The 24827-nt window shown below is 40.5% G+C and overlaps 1 protein-coding gene across 2 annotated transcripts; it reads right to left on the reverse strand.

Annotated features, from left to right (window-relative positions):
* Positions 1-2269: 2269 nt before the first annotated feature.
* On the reverse strand, positions 2270-24827 carry TAGLN3 (transgelin 3). 2 transcript variants are annotated; one of them, XM_072614025.1, is made up of 5 exons: positions 24513-24827; positions 23886-24067; positions 22596-22770; positions 4194-4296; positions 2270-2778 (listed from the first exon to the last, which is right to left on the reverse strand). In XM_072614025.1, exons 2-5 carry the CDS (start codon positions 24063-24065, stop codon positions 2637-2639), a joined length of 600 nt encoding a protein of 199 aa, XP_072470126.1. In that variant the 5' UTR covers positions 24066-24067; positions 24513-24827; the 3' UTR covers positions 2270-2636. The 2 variants fall into 2 exon arrangements, with proteins under 2 accessions (XP_072470126.1, XP_072470127.1); XM_072614026.1 differs by lacking the exon at positions 24513-24827 and having other exon boundaries at positions 23886-24508.

Consider the following 24827-nt stretch of genomic DNA (forward strand, 5'->3'; position numbering starts at 1 on the left):
GAAGTCAGAACTAATTTCATAATAGCATTAAGATGTTATTTATCTACGAAAATTCTTCCTTTTATACATCCATATGAAGCTGGGTTTCTTTCATATACTTCAACTAAAACAATAACTCACGTAAATTAACACTTTTTGGGGTCCTCAATAATTTTTAAGAGTATAAAGGGGTCATGAGACAAAAAAGTTGGAGACCCACAGCCTCTTCCGCCCCCCTTAATTTTGCAAATGAGAGAAGTGAGACCCAGAAAGGGTAAAGGACTTAGCCAAGGTCACACAGGTAAGTAAGACTTGAGCCATGTTTTGGGTTTGGGTTTTTTTTTTTTTTTAGGCCATTGAGGTTAAGTAACTTGAGCTGAGTCACACAGTTAAGCAGTGTCTAAGGCTGGATTTGAACTCAGGTCCTCCTGACTCTAGGATTAGTGCTCTGTCCACTGTACTAGGTTTTCTGACAAAAGTCATTGCTTTTCCCCTTGTGCCATGAAGCTTCCATTCCAATAGTGAAAAAACTGCCTCAGCCTCCGTTCTAAATGGGGTGGCTCATTTGCTATAATAAAGAGAGGATCATAAGATTATAGAATACTAAGAAAGTTAATGATTTTCCTAAAGTCTTAAGGATGGCAAGCAAAGGCAGAATTCCAGCCTAGACCTTCTGACTTCAAATCCAGGATCCATTTCATGATAATGATGCTGGTGGTAAGTGTGAGAATTATTTGTTCATTCCACACTTTTATGGAGTGTCTCCTAACTGCACTAAGCTATTCCTGAGCCATCTGTCAGTTGCCAAGCTCCAAACTGATTATTCGGTATATATCGAGTTACTTATTTACACCCAGTACTGTTGAATGGAGAGTGGAATATTTGTCTTTTACTTCTGTACTTCTCCCCACAGGGAATTCTGGTTTTACTTTCTCTCTCAGAACTTCTGCTAAGTGAAGGATCACACTCCACACTGCAGTGCTTGAGAATTGCAAGACTGAGGGTATGAAATATCATTCAGATACATCTCTCAGGCGATCCATATCAATTTAGTCCTTAGTTGGACCATCTCAAGGCACTGGTGTGAAATAAGGGTATCATGGAGATGCTTCTCATTGATGAATTTACAATTAGAGCTGTCCAAAAATGGGAATGGGATGTTTCTTAAGGTAGTAAGTTCCCCAACCAGAAGTCTTTTGAACAGAGTTTGGGAATGCTGTATGAGCTGTAATGAATGCTGTAATGAATAAGTATGAGAATGCTGTAAATGAATTCTTTCATTTATAGTCTTTCATTACACCCAGGGTATGGATGGAACTAGGTGATCTTTGAGGTTTTTTCCAAGTCTAAAATTCTATCATCGGTTTTCCTTCTGAAGAGGAGCTATTTCAATAGTTTATTTTCATTTAAACCCATTTCATTTTGGTGATTTATATCCATTTCATTCTCTCCATGTCCCTACATATGGAAATTCCTCTCTTCCTTGAAGACTCACTTAATATTTCCAGCTCTTCCACAAAGCCTTCCTCAGCTAAAAGTAGTACTTCAGTATTCAAATTTCTAATACTTTGACAGCTAGGTGACTCAGGAGGTAGAACCCTTCACCTGGAATCTGGAAGATCTGAGTTTGAATCTTGCATTAGGCATTCACTAGCTGTGTGACTTGGGCCAAGTCATTTAACTTTTCTGTGCCTCACTTTCCTCATGTATATATATAGTGAAAGGTTTAGACTCCAAAGGTCCATTCCAGCTCTTATTCTATGATCCCATGACCTTTTCTTTGTCTTTATCATATTTATTTGTGTACTTGTCACCCCTTATGTTTGATTACAAACTCCTGGAAAGCATGTAATGTGTTGCTTTTCAATGTTGTATCTCCAGCACCACAGAAGCAGCTTTGAGCAACTAGTAGTGGGCCTCCTTTGGAATCAGGTCTGGCTTCTGACACATACTGGCTGCCATGGCTGTGGGTGATTGACTTCACCCCTCGGGGCCCAGACAAGTCTTTAACACTGTAAGTTCCAAAATTACTGTATTGAAAGCAAAGACAAAATAATAATACTTAGCAGCCAGCACAGTGTCTGACCCATGGCAATCACCTAAGAATAGCATTCATTGAATTCTTGTCTTGGGAAAGATGCCATCCTCTCTCTGGACCTCAGCTTTCTCAAGTATAAAAGTCGGGGCTATACTCGATGATCTCTAAGGCTTTCTTTCAGTTTTTATTCCTATGATCTTATGAAACAACCCCGGCCTAAGCAGAAGTTAAAATAACGAACGTGTCCACTTCTAGATGCAAGATTTCTTTTTTTTTTTTAATCAGGTGAATATCTAAGAACAATAGGGGAATTGCTGGCAAATACATAGACAACCAAATAAATAAAGTACCAGAAAGGAAAGTAGGGGCAGGGGAGTGCTCCCAGGAGAGGCAGGGATATCTTTGCATAGTTCAGAAATGAACACCGGGTGGCAGCAATTTGAAATATGGATTCTCAGCAGAAACGCAGCATTGGCAAAAACCAAGAAAAGGGAGAAAGATTTTGAGGAAGAAGAGGAGCAGGCTGGAAGGTGACTAACTACGTCTTTTTTTTTTTTTTTAACAGAGATCGTGCTGTGAACCTTTCATCCTCTCTATGGGGGAAGAAGAACCGAATGTTTTACATGATCTGCCTGGGCATCCCATACCCAGTCATTCCAGACTGAGATGCTCCCTTGTTGCTACCCATCTGCAGGCCTATTACATTCTGTCCTTGGCGAAGTTGCTCTTCAGAAAACCCTCTCCGGTTCTGCTGAGCTTTCCTAGACAGAGAAAAGAAGGTGGAATGTCATTACGACCAATTCCCACGGTAATATGAAACTTATTACTTTGACCATCTCAAGATAATGTTGTTGGATAAGCTATAACAGGACTTCCCAGCAGGTATATCAGAACCTATTGGCAGATCCCAAAGATTTACCCGGTAGACCTCCCAGATGGCTGTCATCACCATCCTCTCTCTCCATCCTACCCCTTTCAAAATTTGCCCTGATTCTTATGAAGGAGGGCAGTAAAGCCTGATGCAATACTCACTACTCCCTGTCCCTCCTCTCTATCTCTCATCAGTTCAAGAATTTCATTGCCATGGCTACCCCAACTCAAGTCTACCTCTATTCACTGTAGCAGTAAGGAAACAGCTAAGTAGTGCAGTGGCTAGAGTGCCAAGCCTGGAGTTAGGAAGAGCTGAGTTTGAATCTGACCTCAGATACTTACTAGCTGTGTGAGAATGGGTAAGTCACTTAACCCTATTTGCTTCAGTTTCTCATTTGTAAAATGAACTGGAGAAGGAAATGGCAAAGCACTCCAGTATATTTGCCAAGCAAACCCCAAATGGGGTCAAAAAGAGTTGAGATCATATACTTTATTAAATAGAAAGTTTAAAAACATTTAGCAAGAGGTGCTAGTTAAGTCATGATCAAAATACATTTTGGCATTCCAACCATGCCCCATATATGCCACACCATCCCTATCAACTCTAAGAGAGGAAAAGGTTGGGATAATACTTGAGGATTCAAGAAATGTGATGAGAGGAAAAAGGTAGAGGGAATCATTGGAATCAGAGATGTTTAGTCATTGTTCCATCATGTTCCAGTCTTCAGGACCCCATTTGAGGTTTTCTTGGCAATGATACTGGAGGGATTTGCCATTTCATTTTCCAGCTCATTTTACAGATGAAGAAACAGGCAAACAGGGTGAAGTGACTTGCCCAGGATCACACAGTTAGTAAATGTCTGATGCCAGATTTGAATTCAGGAAGATGAGTTTTCCTGATGCCCAGTCCAGCCCTCTATCCACTGCAGCACCTTGGAATCAGAGTACTTGGGTTCAAATCTCAATTTCACTTCTTAATTACTAAATGACTCTAGGCCTCAGTTTCCTAATCTGTAAAATGAAGTCCCTTTCAGTTGCAAATAATGATCATACATATCCTCCCAAATGGCCAGTATGCATCTGATTCCTTCATTAGCGGCTACACTGGGAAAGATGAATGTAAGGTCCCTTCCAATGATGCAGTTCTATAATTCTGGGATCCTTGTGTGTTAGACAGAAGGAAGCACACTGCTGGGCCTAGGTAGATATCAGTAGATATCAGTTAACATTGCCAGCCTCCCAAGCTTCCCTCTGAGCACCACTGTTGACTTCAAGCATAGTAAGTTTGAGATTTTTAGCTTTTTACCTGTGAAACCATGACGGTTCTCCTCGGTAGCAGCCATCATCCTTTGTGACAGCTAAGCTGCCCAGTGCCATCAAGGTCCTCTGCACAGCAGCCATGTCTTTCCCTAAAAATCAATCCATCAACAGAAGGATCAGGTTAAAATACCTTTCATAAGAAGAAACAAAGATTTGGGGTTGGAACTCTAGATGGATCCCTAGGAAAAAAGAAAGCTTTGACTGGTAGCGGTAGATAGTCCTAGGGAAGGTCCTATCAAATACACAAGGTGTTTCAAAAGTCTTAAATCAGTTTTAAACTATTAGGGTTGAAAACTGATATGTCTTATCACTCATTGTAAGTCAATCAAGACACACTGATTAAGTGCTTACTGTTTGCCTGGCACTGTTCCAAGTGATAATACAGAGAAAGGTAAAAATACAGTCCATGCTCTAGAGGAGCTCTCAGTCTTATGGCAGAGAGAACATGCAAACAGCTCTGGATGAACAAGCTATTTTACAAGATAAATCGGAAATAACAGAGGGAGGGCCCTAGAATTAAGAGGGATTAGATAAAGCTTCCTATAGAAGGTACGATTTTAGCTGGGACTTGAAGGATACCAGTAGGTGGAAATGAGGGGGTGGGGAGCATTCCATGCATGGGATAACCAGTAAAAATGTAGGGAGAGCTAGCAGTGTCATGTCTGAGGAATACAAGGCGGCCAGGGTGGGGGAAGGGAGGAGGCCTAGGAGTGTAAGAAGCTATAAGACAACAGGAAAGATATATTGGGGGAGACAAGTTATGAAGGACTTTGAATGCCAGTGGATTTTATATTTGATCTCATATTTATATTCTTTTTACTTACATACAGTTAAATCATATATATTTTATATTTGTATCCTATATTTTATCTTATATTTGTATATTACATGTATGTTCTTATATCTTACTTTTGATCTTCTATGTTTATATTTATGTGTATATTCTTATTATTGATATACATTTATATCATATCTTACATTTGATCCTGGAGGTGATAGGGAGTCATTGCCTTTCTTGGTTGGGGGGGATGGGGCAGGAAGGGGAACATGGCATAGATTAGCACTTCAGGAAGATCACTTTACCAGGTGAGTAGAGAATGGACTGGCAAACAGAAAGACTTGTGACCCCAGACCAGTCAACCAGCTTACTGCAACAGTCCAAGCGAGGTGCCAAGATGAGAGCCAAGCATGAGGCCAGTATCAGAGGAGAGAAGGGAGAATAAATTCAAGAGATGATGCTGAGGTAAGATCAGCAAGTCTTGGGGTAAAAAAATGGATCTGGAGGGTGAGACAGAGAAAGAGGAATCGAGGACGATGCCTATGTTGCAAGATTAGGTGACTGGCAGGCCCCCAAGTCCCAGGGAGATTACCAACATAAAGTGTTTCTGAGGTTAAAAGCTTCCATAGATGGACAGGATGGCCCAGATTGAGCAGCACATTCCAGTCACTGAGTAAGAAATCCTAATCAGTTCACAGTCACTAGGTCCTTCTAATTAGTTCAGTCACTGATTCTAATCAGTTCACAGTTGTGGTGTGGATAATACATTCCAGATAATTAGCAGGTGGCAGGGCTAACACATCCCCGTTCCTTCCCTGAGCACAGGGCCTCCGCTCATTTTGACATGTTTCTAAGACAGTAGATCACAGATTAAGAGCTAAAACAGACCTCAGAGGTTGCCTAGGCCAACCCTCTCATTTTAGAGATGAGGAAATTGGGGCTCAGAGAAGGTGTGACTTGGCCTAAGGTGGGGAAAAAATCTATCCATCTGGTGGCAGGCATAGATGCCTCTGGATGACAATTTAATAGTAATTAATAGTAACTGCTTATTAGGTCAAGGTCCCCAAAGAGATAAAAGGGACTCATATGATAATAAGACCCATGTAACAATAATAATGTTAGTAAATATAACAAGTAGCTTTTATCATGGTGGCAAAGAGCCAGAAACTTAAGGGGGCTCCCTTCAGTCAGTGAATAGTTGAACGAGTAATCCCGTATGAATGGAACAGAGTACTATTGTATGGTTTCAAAGAAACCTGAGAAGACTTATAGGAATTGATGTAAAGTGAAGTGGGCACAACTGGAAGAGTTCATAGTACAACCACAGGATTGTAAGAATGAACTTTGAAAGACCCAAGAGCCCTGCTCAATACAATGACCACACATGATTCCAGAGAAGTGTGAGAAGAAAGGTGATGGACTAAACAGACAGGAAGAGACACAAACTTTTGGATACAGACAAATGGGGAATTTGTTTTGCTTAACTATATTTTTCTTTTCCCAATGGAGGGATGGGGAGGTAGCAGAAAGGGAAAATAAATGCTTGCTAATTGAAAAAAAAATTTTAGAAAGGACACCTGAAATACTAATACTAATTAATAACTCATCTTTATAAACTGTTTTAATGTTTACAAAGCTTTTTTCTCACCCTGAGTGGTAGACAGTGAAAGGCTTGTTGACCCCATTTTACAGATGTGGTAATTAAGTCATAGTGAGGCAAAATGGTTTACTCATGGTTATACAGCTATGAGGAGCAGCTAAGAGATGCAGTGGATAGAATGCCGGGCCTGAAATCAGGAAGACTCATCTTCCTGGGTTCAAATCTGCTTCAGACACTTACAGACTCTGGGCAAATCACTTAATCCTGTTTCCTCCTCTGTAAAATGAGCTGGAAAAGGGAATGGCAAACCACTCCAGCATCTCTGCCAAGAAAACACCAAATGAGGTCATGAAGAGTTTGACAAGACTGAAATGACTGAACAACACCACCACCAAGACATCAATTAAGTGTCAGTGGTATGATTCAAACCCAATCTCCTGCCTCCAAGTACAGTACTCTTTCTACTACTACAAGGTATGTCTCCTGCCTTAAAGAAGGGCACTTCTCCAATGATGGGTAATGGGGAGAAGAAATGGAGCTGAAAGGATTGGCTCAGCTCACACTGTATAGAAAAATTCCAGAAGGCTCCTGGGTTTGGCCTGTCTTGGGTTAAACTTTAAAAGGTTCATCCATCTATGTACATGAAACTGAGCATTTATTTTGTTATTCTGTGAAAACACTTTGGGGTTTATAGAAATCCTGTGTGTGTTGGTAGGTTAATTCTTAGATGTTTAAAGCATTTAGTTGTTATCTTAAATAGGCTTTTAATTTTGTTCATCTGACTCTGAGGCCAGATTGGACCAGACAGAAAGAATTCATTGGGATCCAAGGATTGACTCCTCTGGTTCATGTTGTTTCAAGAAAGCTGAACAATGGGGACAATAAATAACAGATGCTTGTATGTGTGGTGAGGGTGGAGGAGGGAGGTAATTTGAGAAGCTGAGTGACCTCTAATCGGTAGAAAATATGGTTGGACAGAGTAGCCTGGGCTCCTCTCCCCACCCCCTCTCCTTGCTTTCCCCAGTGACAGATGGGCCCAGTGTTGGAGGAGATGTATCATGAAACTCATGTGATGTTTACAGCAAAGTGAGAAGCACAAAAGAGGGATGAAGGCTGCAGTGGAAAGATGAGGAGGACAAAGGTTGAAAAGGAAGGCCTGTGTCTACTGTTGAAAGTTTAAAGGCAAGTATTAAAATGCCCTCTTTATATCCAAGGTTACCAAATCTGGTGACTGTGGCTCGATCACTTGGGAATACAGAACTACAAGGAGAAAGTCGATGGATGGGAGAAATGGAATTTGGAGTTTGAAATGCGGTGGAATAAACAAGGTAACATACAGGAAATCTAGTTCAAGATTCCCATTTATTTAAAGAGAGACAGTCTCCTGTTCCAAATAGTGGATCCTGAGGTCCAGTGACATTAACACCTGCATGTTGTCTACAAAAATGAAAAGTGATCTCTGAAGAGATATTGAAACTTGAGAAAGTGCTAGGATGGCAGAGAAAGGACTGTGTGGGAAGTAATGGAAAGAAAGGAAAATCCAAGGGTTAACAAGGTAACATGGAATAGTGAATACAGTGCTAGGCTTGGAGTCAAGAAGATTTGGGGTTCAAATCAGCTTTTGATAGTTTCTACCTATGTGACCTTGGGCAAGTCACTTACTCTGCATGTGCCTTAGGAACCACCCTCAGATTACTAGATGAGAGCTAGCAGGGTAATCAGAGGTAGATCATGGATCCTCTCCATGGATCCTCTAGAGATTAAGTAATATGGCCCCAGACTTTTCTAAGTCATAAACTTTTCATTGGTGGAAAGAGTCTTCATACTGTGAGTTCCCCACACTGCCAAAAATCACAGATACTTCCTGTCTTTGTATGAAAATAAAGGAGGAATATAGGGACGGAAATTTCCTAAAAGAATGCCCAAAGATAACAAACCTGACTGAATGTTGGGATGTTTGTTGCTACAGGGGCAAATAGTATTAAAACAAGAAAGAATGAGACTGCTAAAGGCAGAGACTTGTCATGTGATGATTTGACACCTGGGACAAAGACAGAATCAAAAAGATTTGAGAAGGTTTTAATGAAAGATGAGGAGACAATTTTAATTACTAATTTGTCTACACTTAAAGCAAGACCAAATTAGCTATGTTTTAATTGAACTAGACTTTCCCATCACCAAGGCAACTGATTTAGCCCGACTGTATATTTTAACATTCAAAAAAGTTGCCTCACCCAGCTGGTCATAGCCAAGAAGAGGAACTGGCTATGTACTCTTGAGTAGAGGGTGGCTATCCCTGACCTGGCTATCCTCAGTGTAACCATTTTAAATATATTTTAACTAGGAATATATAAGCTTATGAGACCATAGGTTTAGAGCTGGATGGGACTTTGGATTCCATCACATCCAAATTTCTCATTTTACACATAAGGAAACTGAGGTTCAGAGGTAAAGGAGCTTGCTTAGGTCACACATCTAGTTACTCTTGAAGGTAGCATTTAAACACAAATCTTTCCAGCTCTTATTCACTGCACCAAGCTGATTTGTTCTTGTCATTGTTTTCCTCCCACTTCTGACATACGTTCCACAATGCATTTGTATAGTCAAGGGATTGGAAACAATGGAAAAAAAGAAAGAAAAAAGCAAAAGACTCCTGCTGCATCCAATTTTCCTATTTCATATTGGGGACCAATCCGTTCAAATAAAAACCCTTAGTCTAAAATGTTTGATTTTGGGGCTACTTATTCTATTTTAGATGAATCATGCATGATTCATCTTCTTAACTCTTGGACGACTAGTTGTTTTCATCTTCCATGAACTACCAATGGGAAGCAATAGCACTGCTGGGGCAACATAAAGACAACAAAAGGAAATCTCTAATTTCTTGCTTGTTTCTGAAATAGGCATAGGGACTAGATCTGGGATTTCACTAGTATAGGGATTTCCCAGAGGGAGAAAACTCCCTCTACCAATACTTCCTCTGCAACTTACAGTCTTAGGGAGTTGTCTAGACCTGCAGTTCTCAAGATATAGTCCTACTACCCCTGAGGTTCCCCAAGACTTTTTCAGGGGGCCTTTGAGGTCAAGCATATTTTCACAATAATACTGACATTTTAATTTTTAATGTGGCAAATGCTGATAGACATAACATATAAACAAAAGCTACTGGAGGCAAACACATTAATTTTTAAGAGTGCAAAGGAATCCTGAGACCAAAAAGGTTGATTACTGCTAGTCTACAATACTGAGAGATGAAGTGATTTAGCCCAGATCACACAGCAAGTACATGTCAAAAGCTATATTTGAACCAAGGTCCTCCTAGCTTCAAGGATGTCTCTCTATCCACCATGCCACACTGGCTCTCTGAAATAACCCTGGAATTATCCCTTAGGGTGTGTATATAAAAGAGTAGGAGTGAGAGAGGAATGAAATATCTAAAAATGTAGGGTTCACCCCAGGCCATTTTGTGTTTTGCTATTTGCCTCACTGAGTTTTTTGAGGAAATCCTACAAAGTGGAAAAACAACAAAGGATATATGCAAAATATAGTCATATTTCCCTGGAAGGCTATCCCAAAGCACAGGGGGAATTGATGGGGAAAAAAACTGAAGAATAATGGAGAACATGCTAGGCTAGAATAACAATAATAAAAGCTAGTAGGAGACAAATATTTCTAGCTCTGAAAAAAGTATAACAACCAAGATTTATAGGGTATTAGCTCAAATGCATAAGACCTAAGCCATTCCTCAGTAGATTAATGGACACTGCATATGAACCGAGTTTTCAAAGAAAAAAGGCAAACTCTCAACAATCGTATGAAAAATGCTCCTGGTCACCAATACTAAGAGAAATGCAAATTAAAAGAATTCTGAGATTTCATCTCATGCTAATCACAGAATGAGGAGTTGGAAGGGACCTCAATGACCATTTAGTCCAACTGATACACAAAAAGGAACTCCAAGCACAACATATCTGACAAGTGCTCCTTCAGCCTCTGCCTAAGATCACCAAGGTAGAACATACCATTTTTTGAAGTATCCCATTCCACTTTGGGACAGCTCCTATTATTAGGAAGTTTTCCTCATGTTGAGCCTAAATTTGTCTTTTTGAAACTTCTATCCATTGTTCTAGGCTCTGGCCCTCTGAGGTCAGAAGGTCCAACGACTCCTCCATACATCAGCCTTTCAAATCAAATTGTCAAAGACAAATTTTTTCAAAAGGAAGTAAGTGTTGCAGAAGCTCTGAGAAATTGGACGTGTTGAACCTATGAGCTGATCCAACTGTCCTTGAAAACTATTTGTAATATATGAAGAGACTAAAATGTACTTGTCCCTCATCCAAATACTGAGCACATAAAACAAGGAAGTCAAAGAAAGAGAAAATAATCCCAAATAGACCAAAATGTTCATAGCAGCAATTTTTGTGCTAACAAAAAAACTGAAAAACAAAATGGGTGTCCATTGATTGGGAAATGGTTGAATGAATTGTAATACTGGAAAGTAATAGGATTTTCTTGTGCCATTCAAAACAATGACTATGAGTAGATTAAAGAAACTTGGGATGAGTTGGTCACTATTGTTTCAAGTGATTCTGAGGGGGGGAAACCCACAAAAAAGTGGAGAAAAAACACCAAGAAATCAATAAACACAAAGGACTCAAAAATATAAAAGAAAAGAGTACTAAAAACCATCAGAAAATAGATTAATGCAATGATAAATTTTGGTCCCAGAAGACAGATGATGATATATATTTCCTTCCTCTCTATCAAGATATGGTAGATTACAGATGCAGAATGATTTACACTCTCTCATACATGGTGGATACATATAGTTCTTTTTGTTTCTCTTTGTTACAGAAGGAGGAGTTATTGGGAAATAATAATGTAAAAATAACTCCCAAAACATAAGTAAAATTTTTTTAAGGGAAAAAAGAGATGATGGACTTAGTGTCTGAGGGAAGCCATGTTTGAATTCTGATTCCAACTTTTTTTTTTTAGCAGTGTGGACCTGTGTAAATCACTTAGACTTCATGAGTTTCAGTTTCTCCATCCACAAATAAAGGGAAAGATCTCTGATTTCTTCATTGTGCAGCTCTAAATCTGTCTCTGATTTTAGTGTATAAGTAAAAGGGAGTTGCCAGAGGCACAAAGAAATTAGATGATTTGAACTGGGTCACATAGCCAGAAAATGTCAGTCTGAATTTGAAACGAAGGTCTTCCTGATGCCATTTTTAGCACTTTTCCCACAACAACACATTGATCCTTCTCCACTGGTAAAAAGAAAATTATATGAATACTTGTAGTACTCATCTCCAGGGAGGAAGGGTATTGAGAGTAAAGTACTCTCTAAACTGTAATAGTGCTATATTAAAGTGAGCTATGGTTAGGGATGCAGCAAGCCATCCCCAGTCTTTCTGTTGGTCAGAAGACTTAAAATGATTGAGTTAATTGCAATGCCTAAGGTAACTTGGAAACATCTCCTAGGCAGAACCCTAAAATACTTCACAAACTGAAAGGCTTTCTCCTCCATGGAAATACAGCTAAGCTGTCACTGGCATTAAGTGCTGCTACTGCTGCCCAGGAAGGCACCATGTGACAATGCCCACTTCCTCCTCCAGCAGCCTGGGGATAAACATGGGAAGAGCACATTTAAACTTCCCTACCACTCAAACTCCAACTTAAGTCATATTTTCATGTATCTAGTGAGGGTAGAAATGACAAAATGAGGAAGAGACAGAGCCATCTTTGCATATACTTAAGAGCCACATTTGCAACTCTTCTGTGAATTACAGATGAAGTCTGCCCATTTAGTTTCTTCCTCCCCCCACACCAAAGAATTGCTTCAGCTCATTACTCTTATGTCCTAGAAACTGTCAAGACATAGGACTCTTCATCCTCTCCCAACACCACCACACTTTCCATCTTTTATTCCAAGAATTCTCAAAGTTTTCAGTCCCCTTAATTCTTGACTTTTTAGTAAAACTTCTTAGACTTCTTATTCAATATGAAGGGAAATACATTTTAGAGTTTACCATGCATAGGCATACAAGAAATGTAATTAATTAATTCCAATAAGATTAGTAATTAACCAAATATTCTTCATACCTTCTTGAAGCCTTGGGACTTGATCACCCCGGGTTGGAAATCCCTCCTCTACACTCAAGTTACCATGTGCTTCAGACACTTAGCTCAGGCTTGGGGAGGGGGACAGGGATCTTAGAGATGTTCCAAGGCTTCCTCTCTAAGGTCAGGAAAGCTTTTGCACTGGAGAATCCTCTTGGAATTGGAGACCCCTCTCTGTGTACCATATCAAGGGGCCGTCCCTAAAGGGTTAGTATCTGACAAAATCCTGGCATAATAGACAGAATATCATACCTAGAATCAAGAAGAAATGAATTCTAATCCTGCTTCAAACATACTTATTAAACTGTGTGACGCTGGGCAAGTCACTTAACCCTGTTTGCCTCAGTTTTTTCATCTTTAACATGATCAGGAAAGAAATGGCAAACCACTCTAGTATCTTTGCCAAGAAAATTCCAAATGGGGTCACAAAAAGTCAGACACAAATGAAAATGACTCAACAGCAACACCCACCGCACTGATCTAGTTCACAGGGTTATTATGTATAATTAGCCCATCCTGGTGACAGTCAGCCATGTTATAAACCTGTCCCAGAATTTTCACCAATAGTCAATCAATAAGCATTTATTTATTAAGTAGCTCAATGTGGGATGGGGCAAAAGACAATGCCTGACCTTGGGATGTTCATACTCCAATGGGGGAAGCCATCATGTAAACAACTAAGTACAGGGAAGAAAGACAGAGAGTAGTTAGGTGATCTGAAGGGGCAGCTGGGGGCCAGGAAAGATTTCCTGCAGAAGGTATGAAATGAACTCAGCCAGCTCATATTACACATTTACACTAACTTTTGGGAACAAAAGTCAGGACTGACTCCATGAGAACCATGAAGATGACCCACTGCCTCTACGGGAGCTTTTGTCTAAAAGGGAAGAGGGAATGGTTTTCCCTCCGTAAACAGAGCCACTACCCCCATCATCACCGCCTTGGGGAAGCACCAGTAACAGCTGTACAGCTGAAAAGAGGACCAGATGCTACAAGAATCAGGGTGCTAGAAGCAGACCACAGAGTGTCTAGGAGATCATTTCTCCCCCTACCAGCTAACAGTGGTTGAGGATATGGTTACCATAATTTGTCAAAGGAAGAAGAAAGAGATAATAGGGAAAGGAGGAGAGGAGACAAGGGGATAAAAAGGAGTGAGCTCCCACCCTGTTAGTATGGCAGGACATAATAGATGGGGTGGGGAAGGGGAATCTCAGAATAAAATACAAACCTATTAGCCTAGCATTTGACCTCCCCAATTGTTAAAATCTGACTGCAATCCATGTTTCTAATCTTATTTCAACCTACTTGGATATCTCTCTTCCTCATATGGTTGTCACTCTAGTTTAGACCTTTGTCACCTCTCCTATTAAAAATGAAGTTCCTCTTGGCCTCTCTTTGATCCCTCCTTTTTCTGATCCATTCTCTATAAAAACAATCTTTCTGACACACCAGTGTAAGCATGTTTCTCCTTGCTCAGATATTTTCTATGCCTCTGGGGTAAAATTCAGAGTCCTCCACTGAGTGTCCCTTACAAATCCAGCCAAACTGGATTACTAGTCACTGACCATCTCATCCTGCCTGCTCCCACCTCCATACGTTTGCCCCTAGTTTCTCTGCATTGCCTGAAATAAAATCCTACCCATATCTCTTCCTGCTGAAAACCTCCTTTTCTTTCAAGACCCAGAACAGATGCTGCCTCCTGCATGAATCCTTCCTTCATATCCTCCGTTAAAAGGATTTCACTCTACAGCATCCCTCAGGCCACTTTGTTCCTACATATTTAATGATATTTTAATTTTACATGCAACATGCCCTTCACTCTCAATAAAAATGTAAAATATTAAAGACAAGGACTATCATTTATTAACTTTCTGTCCTCAGAACCTAGTATATAGATATGGGACCTATGATTTTGTTAGTATTACTTGAGGAAACTCCTTCCAACAACACAAGTCTAGGTCTTCTTTGAAGCTTATAGCCTGTCTGGGTCAATGAGAGGCTAAGTGACTTACCCAGAGTCACACATTCAGCATGTGTCAGAGATTTGAACCCAGGTCTTCTCCACCTCTAGGTCAGTTCTCTATCTGCTACACCACATTACCTTTCATAGAGCTTAGGAGAAGGGATATATTCATTTAACTAAGATAACAAGTACAGTCTAAGGCTTGCTCCAAAGAAGGGTGAAAGCCAGCAAGGCAATTAGATGTTAACTTTCATGAGATTTTACTTAATAGAAGCTATTTGTTAATAGATGCAATTTGAAAAGCTTTCTCAGTTTTTATTCTCCTTCCTGCTCCTTCTATTAGCTACAAAAAGGAGAGGATAAATTGCTTACACATTTTGCACCATTCATCTCTTTCTGAGCTAAGCACAGTTGATAGGATCAATGAGGAGGAAGGAGATAAAATTCACCACATAGCATACACTTTGGTCAAACAAGTCATTTGATCTTCAAAATCCAGAGAGTCAGCAAGGACTGTGTTAGTAATCTATCGTCCCAAACAGATAAGCATATTATTCCACAAAAACAAAAGCAATAGAATTGAATTTAGAGGAACTGGGTTCAAATTCAGCACTTCTGCTTAGAGCTTATGTGACTTTTCATAGATGTTTCTTCACCTATAAAATCAGGTGTTGTACTAGATGACCTCTGAGATCCTTTCCAGCTCTAAATCTATTTTCTCATGATTCAGGAAATTGTTTTTCCAAGAAAATGCCCATATAATCTATCCTTAACTATCTAAGAGGTCAGGATCAAAATCTATTGTCTGAAATGATCCTTTGACTTTTCCATGTTGGAACTTTGAACAACCAACTAGCCAGTTCACTTGCCATGCTCCTGCTAGTGCCACAAGGAAGAGATTTACCAGTATTCCCACAAAATACAAATTGTGGTGCAGGAATATAATGGAATGTTACTGTCTTACAGGAAAAGATCAACATAAAGAGTACAGAGAAGCATGGGAAGAATTATATAAATAGACAGCAAAGTGAAGTAAGCAGAACCAAGAGAACAACATATACAATGCTTACAACTAAGTAAACAGAGAGAGCAACAAAAACCCTAAATGTGGTGAAATTATAATGGTCAAACTTGACCCAGAAGAAAAATAGAGAAAATATATCCCCTCTCCCCTATTTGTATAGATGAGGGGAGGGTGCCTATGGATGTGGATGATTAGATATACCATCAGATATATTGGTAAGTTTTCTAGAACTGCTTTGGGGTTTTTTCCCTTCTATTTTTCTTTTGTATTTTTTGTTGTTGTTACAAGGGATAGCTTGATGGGCAGAGAAGAGAAAGAGACCTATTTGGAAATGAAAGTGATAAAAAAACAAAAGCTAGCAATAAAAACATTTAAAAAACAGTATTGTAGATATCATGATGCATCACCTATTTATATCGTCTTGCATGTTTCATTCTCATTGATCTTAATTTTACATATTGATATCTCATGCTGTAGTCTGCACAAGGCAGAGAACACTGGGGACCTTTTTTAAAGCAGTGGATCCTTCCTGATTGCTTCACAGTTCATTACAAATATAGAAACGATAATGCTACAATAATATAATTTCACAAATTATATAACACTGTAACGTTTACAAAGCACTTTCCTTACAATAAACCTATGAAATAGAGTATATCTTATCTCCATTTTATAAATCCAGAAACAGAGGTTCAGAGTGAGTTAAAGTCACATATCTAGCAAGTTTTGGAGCCAAAACTAAAACATATATCTTCTGTTGCCTCAGTTTCTTAATCTGTAAAAAGGGCATAATAATAGCACCTTCTTCCCAGGGTTATTGTGACCATTAAATGAGATGTTTGCAGAGCACTTAACACAATGCCTGGTACATAGTAGGCACTATAAAAATGCTATTATATGGTTATCATTACCATTATTCTGACTCCAAAGCTAGTGCTCTTAAGATCATGCTTTTCCAGCTTCTCTGCCAAAAGGCGTTTTCAAGTTATAGAATCCTAAATGCATCTAGAGTCCAATTCTGCCTGAATAATTGAAACCTCAAAATGACGATGCATTTGGCCAGTCTTTCCTCCTGAGTTTCTGTGAACACACGCAGAAGAGCATCACCTCGGGCCAGGTTTGCTGCAGCCCCCAGACCAGAGGGAGGTAAAGAGAAGCAGACACCAAGGACAAATGTATGTGAGAAACAAAGCATCCTGAGGAGAGACAGTGCAAAGAGTAGGGATTTGGAGGTTGGTTTTGCTCATTCAGTCATGTCCAATTCTCTGTGACCTCATGGTCTTGTCCATGGGGTTTTCTTGGCAAAGATACCAGAAGTTTGCTATTTCCTTCCCCAGTGTGCCCCCCTGTTACAGATGAGAAACTGAGGCAAACAGAGGTTAATTGACTTGTCCAGGGTCACAGAGCTACTAAGTCACACAGACTACAGCATAAGATAAGACTCCAGGTCTGGTGCTCTGTCCACTGTACCACCTAACTGCCTAAAGGATTTGGGTTCAAATCCCATCTCTGATCCTTTCTATCTGTACAGCCTTTTGGGCAAGTCATTTAATTTCTCTATGCCTCAGTTTCATCGAATATAAAATGAGGAGGTTGGATTGGATGACCTTTGAGGTTCCTTCAGGTCCTAACTCCATGTTTCTTTCATCACAATGGCATGGGGCAGGGCAGTATGACCAAGACAAGCTGTTAGTTTGGAATGAATCTGAACTGGAGGGTCTGCAGAGGAGGAAGGAGAGGAGAAAAGGGATGGAAGAAGGAGGAGGGAGGTACGTAGCAGAGAATGCATCTGGGGATTTAAATGACCTGCAGCGCTGGGATTGGCATTGAAACCAGAGGGAAGACTGAAGACAAGGAGGGATATTTGTGAGCAAAAGGCCAATAGGGCCAGCCTCTAGCTGATGTGATCATTCTGTACACATACACAGAGACACGCACACATACAAAAACACACGCACACCTTGTATTCCTGTCCTGCCATCCTCTCTCTAAGCTGAGAGCTTTCACACCTCAGTGATTCTCCTACACCTGTTCAGCTGCTCCTCTGAACAGATGCCTCCTCATGATGCCTGGCTCAGCTCCTGCCCCTGCTTCCTGGGCTTTGTCACTCACCATCGTGCCAGCTCTGAGTCATCCCTCTCCCTTTACTCACTGCTCTCTGGGCATTTTACCTGAGGCTCCATCCTGTCTCCTCTGCTGTTCACCTCCTGGATTACCCTCTCCTCTCCCCAGAGTCCTCCCTTCTTCCTGCCAATGGTATAATCAATAGTCCTGGCTTGAGCTCCAGGGGGTGACATCCACAAGTCTTCTGTGTTTCAATCATCTTTACCCAGCACTAACAAGCTATATTTCAAATAATAACAACTGCTGACATTTCAATAGGCTTTGCAAAGGCATTTTACATAGGAACATAGATTTTGGTGCAGTGGGTAGAGTGCCAGCCATGGAATCCAGAAGACCTGAGTTCAAACCCAGCTTCAGACACTTACTAGCTGTGTGACCCTGGATAAGTCACTTAACCCTGTTGGCCTCAGTTTCCTTATCTATAAAATGAGCTGAAAAAGGAAATGACAAACCACTCCTGTATCTTTGCCAAGAAAACCCCAAATGGGGTCATGAAGAGTTGGACACAACTAATCAGCCAAAAAAAATTGATTTTAGCAATAGAAAGAGCCACAAAGATCATCTAGTACAATCCCTTCATTTTACGTATGAGGAAACTGAGGCCCACAGAGATGAAGTAACTTGCCCAAGGACACACAGGCAATAAAATAGGAGAGCCAGGATTCAAGACTAAATCTGATTCTAAATCCAATGCTTTCTCCATGGTACTATGCTATCTTTCAATCTATTATCTTCTTTGTTCTTCACAATACCAGGAAGCAGGTAATTTTTTCATGCCTCCTTTTAGATGAGGAAACTGTGATTTATCTCCATTTTATAGAGAGGAAAACTGAGCCTCACAGAGATTAAATCAATTGTTCTAAGTCACAAAACTAATAAGTGGTAGAACCAGAATTTGAATTTGGATCCTCTCCCTCCAGAGTCACTTCCACTATGCCTCAAGGCAGCCGCCTTGTCCATTTTTCAGGTAATCCAGGTCCATGGCATGGATGTCTAAATCAATCATTCATTTGGACCTCAGTTGCATCCTTATCCCCTCCACCCTCAGATACACATTCTGACCCTGATTTTGCCTCCTGTTCTTCCTCTTCAATTCATGAACTGAGAGAATCTCTTCAGGCATAGCCCTAGAAGCAGGATTTTGCTTTCTTACCTCCCACTAGTGTCTTTCCCCCCTCCCTCCACCTCTTCTATTACTGAGAATACATTTTGAAAGAGATGGGCACATAAGGACTAAGGCAACAATGTTGACAAGCTAGAGTCCTTCTAGAGATGGGTAACTAAGATGGTGAGGACAATGGGAACTATGCCTTGTAATAATTAGTAGAAGGAATTGCGGAAGGTTAGTATGGAGCAGAGATGCCTAGGTGTAGTATGACAGCTGTCTTCAAGGATTTAAAAGGCTATTGCATAAAAGATGAATTAGATGTGTTCAAGAAGTAAAATTGGGAATGATGAATGGAAGTTATAAAAAGATTTAGGCTTAGTATAAGAAAAGGTTCTAATAATTAGAGCTAATGAAATGGAAGAGGCTACCTAGGAAGTAGTGAATCCCTCTCAGTAGTGGTCCTCAAACAGACTGGAGGACCATTTGCCACGGATGTTGTTGAGAGGATTCCTATTCAAGTATAGGTTGAACAAGATGGCATCTGAGATCATTTCCACCTCTAGGTTTCTGTGGTTCTGCTATTCTATATTCTGAATCTCTCTGACTCCATCTTTCTCTTTTGTTGTTTAATATTACCCTTTACTGCTGCTGTCTTATTTGCTAGTCTGAGTTCTAGGTCACATTCATAATACCATCAGCCTCCACCTACCTTAAGAAAGACTTCAAAATGTATAACAAAAGTAGAAGGGCAGAGTACAAATCAATCAAGGAAGCAGAATGATGCAATGGAAAGCCTGGGGGATCTGGATACAGAGAACCTGGGTTCAAGTCTTGGCTCTCTTGGCCTCAGTGTCCTCATCTATAAAACAATGGGGTGAAATAAATGGCCCCTGAAGTCCCTTCCTCCTCTAACTCTTGTTGCTCAGTCCTATTTGGGGTTTTCTTGGCAAAAATACGGGAGTGGTTTGCCATTTCCTTTTCCAGCTCATTTTATAGATGAGGAAACTCAGGCAAATAGGGTTAAGTGACTTATCCAGGGTCACACAGCTAGTAAGTGTTGTGTCCAACTTTTCATGACTCCATTTGGGGTTTTCTTGGCAAAGATACTGGAGTTGCTCGCCATTTCCTTCTTCAACACATTTTACAGATGAGGAAACAGGAAAACAAGGTTAAGGGATTTGCTCAGATCAGATTTGAACTCAGGTCTTCCTGACTCCCGGCCTAAAGCTGTATCTATTGTACCACATAGTTGCTAAGGTACCAAAAAAAAAGATTTCAATAAATCTTTGATCTCATTAATGTGACTATTCCCTCTATCACTGCAGATGACAGTTCTTTAATGGTCTCTTACTCTGTGTAATTCTAATCCATTTTCCCAATAGATCTTTCAAAGGGGGTGCTATCCAATGTGCTAGAAACCTTCCAGATCTTCCCTAGCTATTAAAGCTTCAAACTGCATCAAGACTTTTGGATCACTCTGTAGTTCTTGGGTGCCAGTTATAGCACCCAATCCTTTCCCTCACTGATAGAACATGACTATCCACCTCCTTTTCTGATCATACTTTTTTTTCAATGATGTCACTGAAAATAATTGGTAATAATCATCAACAAATATTTAATTTGTTGCAATTTATAAGGTATTTAGTAGAATTTGACAAAACGTAGAAAGATATTCCTTCTTTAGCTTCTTAAATAAATCTACAGTAAAGAACACATAAACACAGTCTTTACAGACCACCTGCCTCCATCCATCCTTCCTCCAAGTGCCTTCTTCTGTATTCTCTGTACTTTAATTTGTGTTAATTTCCCCTTAAAAAAACCAAGGTTGCTGTGCTGGCTCACTCTGTCCTGCACAGTATCCAAACCTACTCATGCTTTCTGCCTAAAGTAGTTAATATTAGTAGCAGTTTTTAAGCATCCAAGAAAGCTGAGCATCTAGGCAAAGAATGAAACACAAAATGACTACCTGGTACCATCATCATCATCATTGTATCTAATTAACGGAAGCCCATAATCTAAATCTAGGGCCTGACCTTACATAGTGATTTTGTATTAAAATATATCATAATCCAGAGGATATGAATGAAGGCTAGAATGAGCACTGCCTCTGAAATCAAAGGACCTGAGTTCCAATCTCACCTCTGATGCTTACTGCCTACGTCATCTTGGACCAGTCACTTAATTTCCCTGGCCCTCAGTTTTCTTATCATAAAATTAGGGGGTTAGACTAGATGGTCTCTAAGGCCCCTCAAGATTCTAATCTATAATCCTATCGTCTGTGCTTTAAAAGATTTGGGTAATAAGTACCCAGATATTGGGTGTCCTTGATAGCCTCAAAGACCTGGTTCCTCTCCACTGTGGCACAGCAGAAGTACTCAACTCTGGGACTACTTTGGGTTTAAGGGATCTGATTCAAATCCTGATATTCTTACTTCTTTCCTATGTGACCTTGGGCAAGTCACTTCATGTCTCTAGGTCTCACTTTCCTCATTTCCGTTGCAAAATGAGGAGGTTGGATTGGATGGTCTCTGGGATCCCTTCAAGCTGTAAAGCTATCATCCCATGAAACTCTTAGTTTCTGTGATGATTCTGCCATATCTGAATCTCAGCTACTCATTTCTTTTTTTCTTCTCAGGAAGGTAACAATGATATCTCTGTCTCTTTTTCATAGAGGTGTTGCCAAGATCAATGGTAGAAATCATTTTTTGTAAGTTAGGTTTCTTTGCAGGAAGAAACAATTCAATTTAGTTCAATTTAAGGTAGTATTAGCTGGAAGGCTGTGTCTTTTAAGCATTAACACTCAATACACTTTAAAATACTATTATGTCTAATAGAGAGAAAACACTTATCATCAATTAGCTCCATGTGATAACAACCCATTTGGATCACTGCGTCATTGATTTGTTCCAATGGGCCTTTTGAGACAGCCAATAACAATAAACAGATGAAAGAACAGTAGATTCAGTAGCCATTGTCTGTCTCTTAGTGACTCAAGCAAGCTTTATAGGAACCGTAGTCAAAACCAGACATGTAGGTGGGGGATGTAGTGAGCTCCTAAGTAACTGGTAACTACAAGTTAGGGTTATCATTCACTTCCCAGATGTTGTGACAAAAAGTAAAAGAATCATTTTTGCATTAATCCCATTAATGATGGAAGGTGTATCCACCTTCCCATACCACTTTTCTATTAGCTGATGTTTCTTTGGAAAAAATACATTGTGAGTGAGGCAAGAGAAATAAAATATATTTAGTTTATATTTTTCTTCCAAATGATGCCTTTTGGTTATTTGTCAAATTGAAAAGGTTCCAGGATATCCTCAGTGTGAGACCTCTACCACAAAAGGGATCTAACATACCACTGACAGAGCATTATGATAACAGAAAACTGACAGGCAATTGAGATAATGGCACTAGAGAAGATGTCTCTGAGTGGAAGAAAGAATCAAAATGAGAAATGGTGAGAAGGAGACAGACAGACACACAGAGACAGAGGAGAGTGAAAATGGGAGAATAAAAAGAAAAAGATGATAGAAGGAAGGGGGTAGGAAAAAAAGGAAAGAAGGGAGAAAGAGAAGGAAGGAAGAGAAAGAAGGGGGAGGGAAAGGAAGAAGGAAATTTCTTTTGTTAATATACACATCAGTTGTTTGCCCACAAACACTTCAATTGTTTACCTTCCCATAGATCCACAGTCTGAAAAATATCTGTGGTCCTGACTCCATAGATTTCAGCAGCCTTTAAAAATTGAGAGATTTGCTCCATCTGCTTGAAAGCCATTTTTGACTCTGAGATCTTTGGGATTGGCTCTTGTCCTGTTGGATGTAAACTATTTATCAACTTGCACAGCACCTGAAAAAGGGAAGCGGGAGTGAAGAGTCTGTCTAATATTGTTAGCTACAGGTCACTAAAAGAAAAAACAAGTCCTAACCCATGCAACTTGCACCATGGGCAGCATGGACGGGACAGGGAAAGGTGTGGCAGTTTGCACAAGAAAACGAAATGATCCAACTCCTGCTCCCAATGCTGCAAATGATTTGCTGGGCAATCACAAGCAAGCCACCTACCTCTCAGAACAAGGAAGTCAGTTTACAACTGGGGAAACCAGGACCCAAACTTCATAAGATAGTGCTGATGAGCAATTAATTACTGGGGATGGCTGCTGCAGAGAAGTTATTTCAGTAGCATTTATCAACATATTTACTTATTATTTTTTTTAAATTTCTATCCAAAGACAGAAATCAAGCTTGGTGATCAACCAAGCACATGCTATTGCTATGACAAAGAACTCAATTAGAAAAGCTACTTAGCCCTCTTCCACAGCAATACACACACACACACACACACACACACAACCCATAAAAAGTCCAAATCAAAAAAAAAAATGAAGTGAAGGTAAATGCTAAACATTATGTAACAGTACATCACAGCATGAGGGCAGGGCTGGTAGGATTGCTTGAGTCACAAGCTCATGTATGCAACACTATCTCCCTGAAAGCATCTGGTTGGAAAACAATCACTAAATAATGATCTCCTTGGGATCCACACTAGCTTCAGCCCTGGGTCTCCTTAACAAAACAATAGGACCACGACAACACAAGAAGGAACCCATCCATAGGGGAAGTAAACGAAAAACAAAACAAAAAAAAACATTCGGAAATAAATTAATGCACTATGCGTGGCTGGCGGGGGGCAGAGGATTTATCTTTGAAATTGTCTGAAATTTCCACCAAAGCCATCAGAAATAACTGGGAGGCATGGGAAGCCCACCAAGCTAGCTGGAAAGGGAATTGTCCAGGAAAGCCAGCGTGGACCATGGAGAGACCAGCAGATTGTTAATTCCCGAATGCTAAATCCAGCACTGCAACACAATCCAGCAGCCTGTCTGTAGAGAATAGCTGGGAGATGTGTTTCTAGGATGCTAATTTATCTCGGCCACCAGAAACAAAAGCTCCATCCATCCTTACCGTGCCATCCATTAACCAGTTCTGAAAATTGGTCCGGCCAGGCGGTGGGTGCTCTAAGTCCTCTCCACATTGCAGAATAATCCAGTCCACTAGTCTGTTCTCCAAGTCCTGGTCGTACTTCTGTTCGATCTTCTCCTGCACCTCCCGGCTTAAACCATAGCTTGGTCCCCTGTTAGCCATCTCTGAAAGAGAAGAGATAACACAGCCGTCATTCAAACAATAGCAGCCGCCGCCGCCTCCCTAAGATCCCAGACCAAATGCAGCGGTGGCTTCGGTTTAAAGGGCCAGGGAGAAAATGTAAGGAGTCTCAGCCGCAGCTGCAGGGGCAGTAATAGCAGGAGCACGTATAAACGGGGAAGGGAGGGGAACGGGGGGTGCACTTTAAAGCGAGACAGTGAGCAGGGCTTCTCCTGAATCGAGGAAAGAAAAATGCAACAATATTCGGATGGAGTTTTAAATTCAATCCCCAGCAAATTCAAAAAGGGAAGGCAGGACCCCTGAACATTCCCCATTTGTTGGAGGTGGGGGTTGGGGGGCTGTGGGGAAGGAGAGAAAGGGGTGGAAAACAGGAGGAGGGAGGGAGGGAGGGAGAGAAAGAAAAGGAGGGAGGATAGAGAAATACTGTACATGGTAGCTCAGTGGAACTTGAATCAAAGCCAGTCAGCAGGGGAAGTTTGGTGGTGTTTTCCCCCCAGCTCAGTCTCTCTTCGGGAAGCCTGAAACCATGGGATCTAAAGGAGCTGGTAATTAACAGGCAGAGCAGGAAACTGACTGGATGCTGTGCTGCTGATGCTGCATGGTGATCTGGAGGATACACTGATTTGATTTTCTCATGTATGAGGAGGGTCAAACCAGGGGCGTTGCTAAGAGCCCTAGTAGGGGCCAGCCCACTTCTACCAGAGTCACTCAAGCCTGCACTACGCATCTCTCTTACTGTATAAT

This window comes from Notamacropus eugenii, chromosome 5 (assembly GCF_028372415.1).
Source record: "Notamacropus eugenii isolate mMacEug1 chromosome 5, mMacEug1.pri_v2, whole genome shotgun sequence".
Classification (NCBI taxonomy): domain Eukaryota; kingdom Metazoa; phylum Chordata; class Mammalia; order Diprotodontia; family Macropodidae; genus Notamacropus; species Notamacropus eugenii.

What these genes read in the sequence shown, in the direction of transcription:
- TAGLN3 (XM_072614025.1), bottom strand. Translation starts at nt 24,065, where the DNA reads ATGGCTAACAGGGGACCAAGCTATGGTTTAAGCCGGGAGGTGCAGGAG. An exon ending in ACTGGTTAATGGATGGCACG is followed by an intron (nt 22,771 to 23,885) that starts GTAAGGATGGAT and finishes TCCCTTTTTCAG; the next exon opens with GTGCTGTGCAAGTTGATAAA. An exon ending in GAACCGTCATGGTTTCACAG is followed by an intron (nt 2,779 to 4,193) that starts GTAAAAAGCTAA and finishes TTCTCTGTCTAG; the next exon opens with GAAAGCTCAGCAGAACCGGA.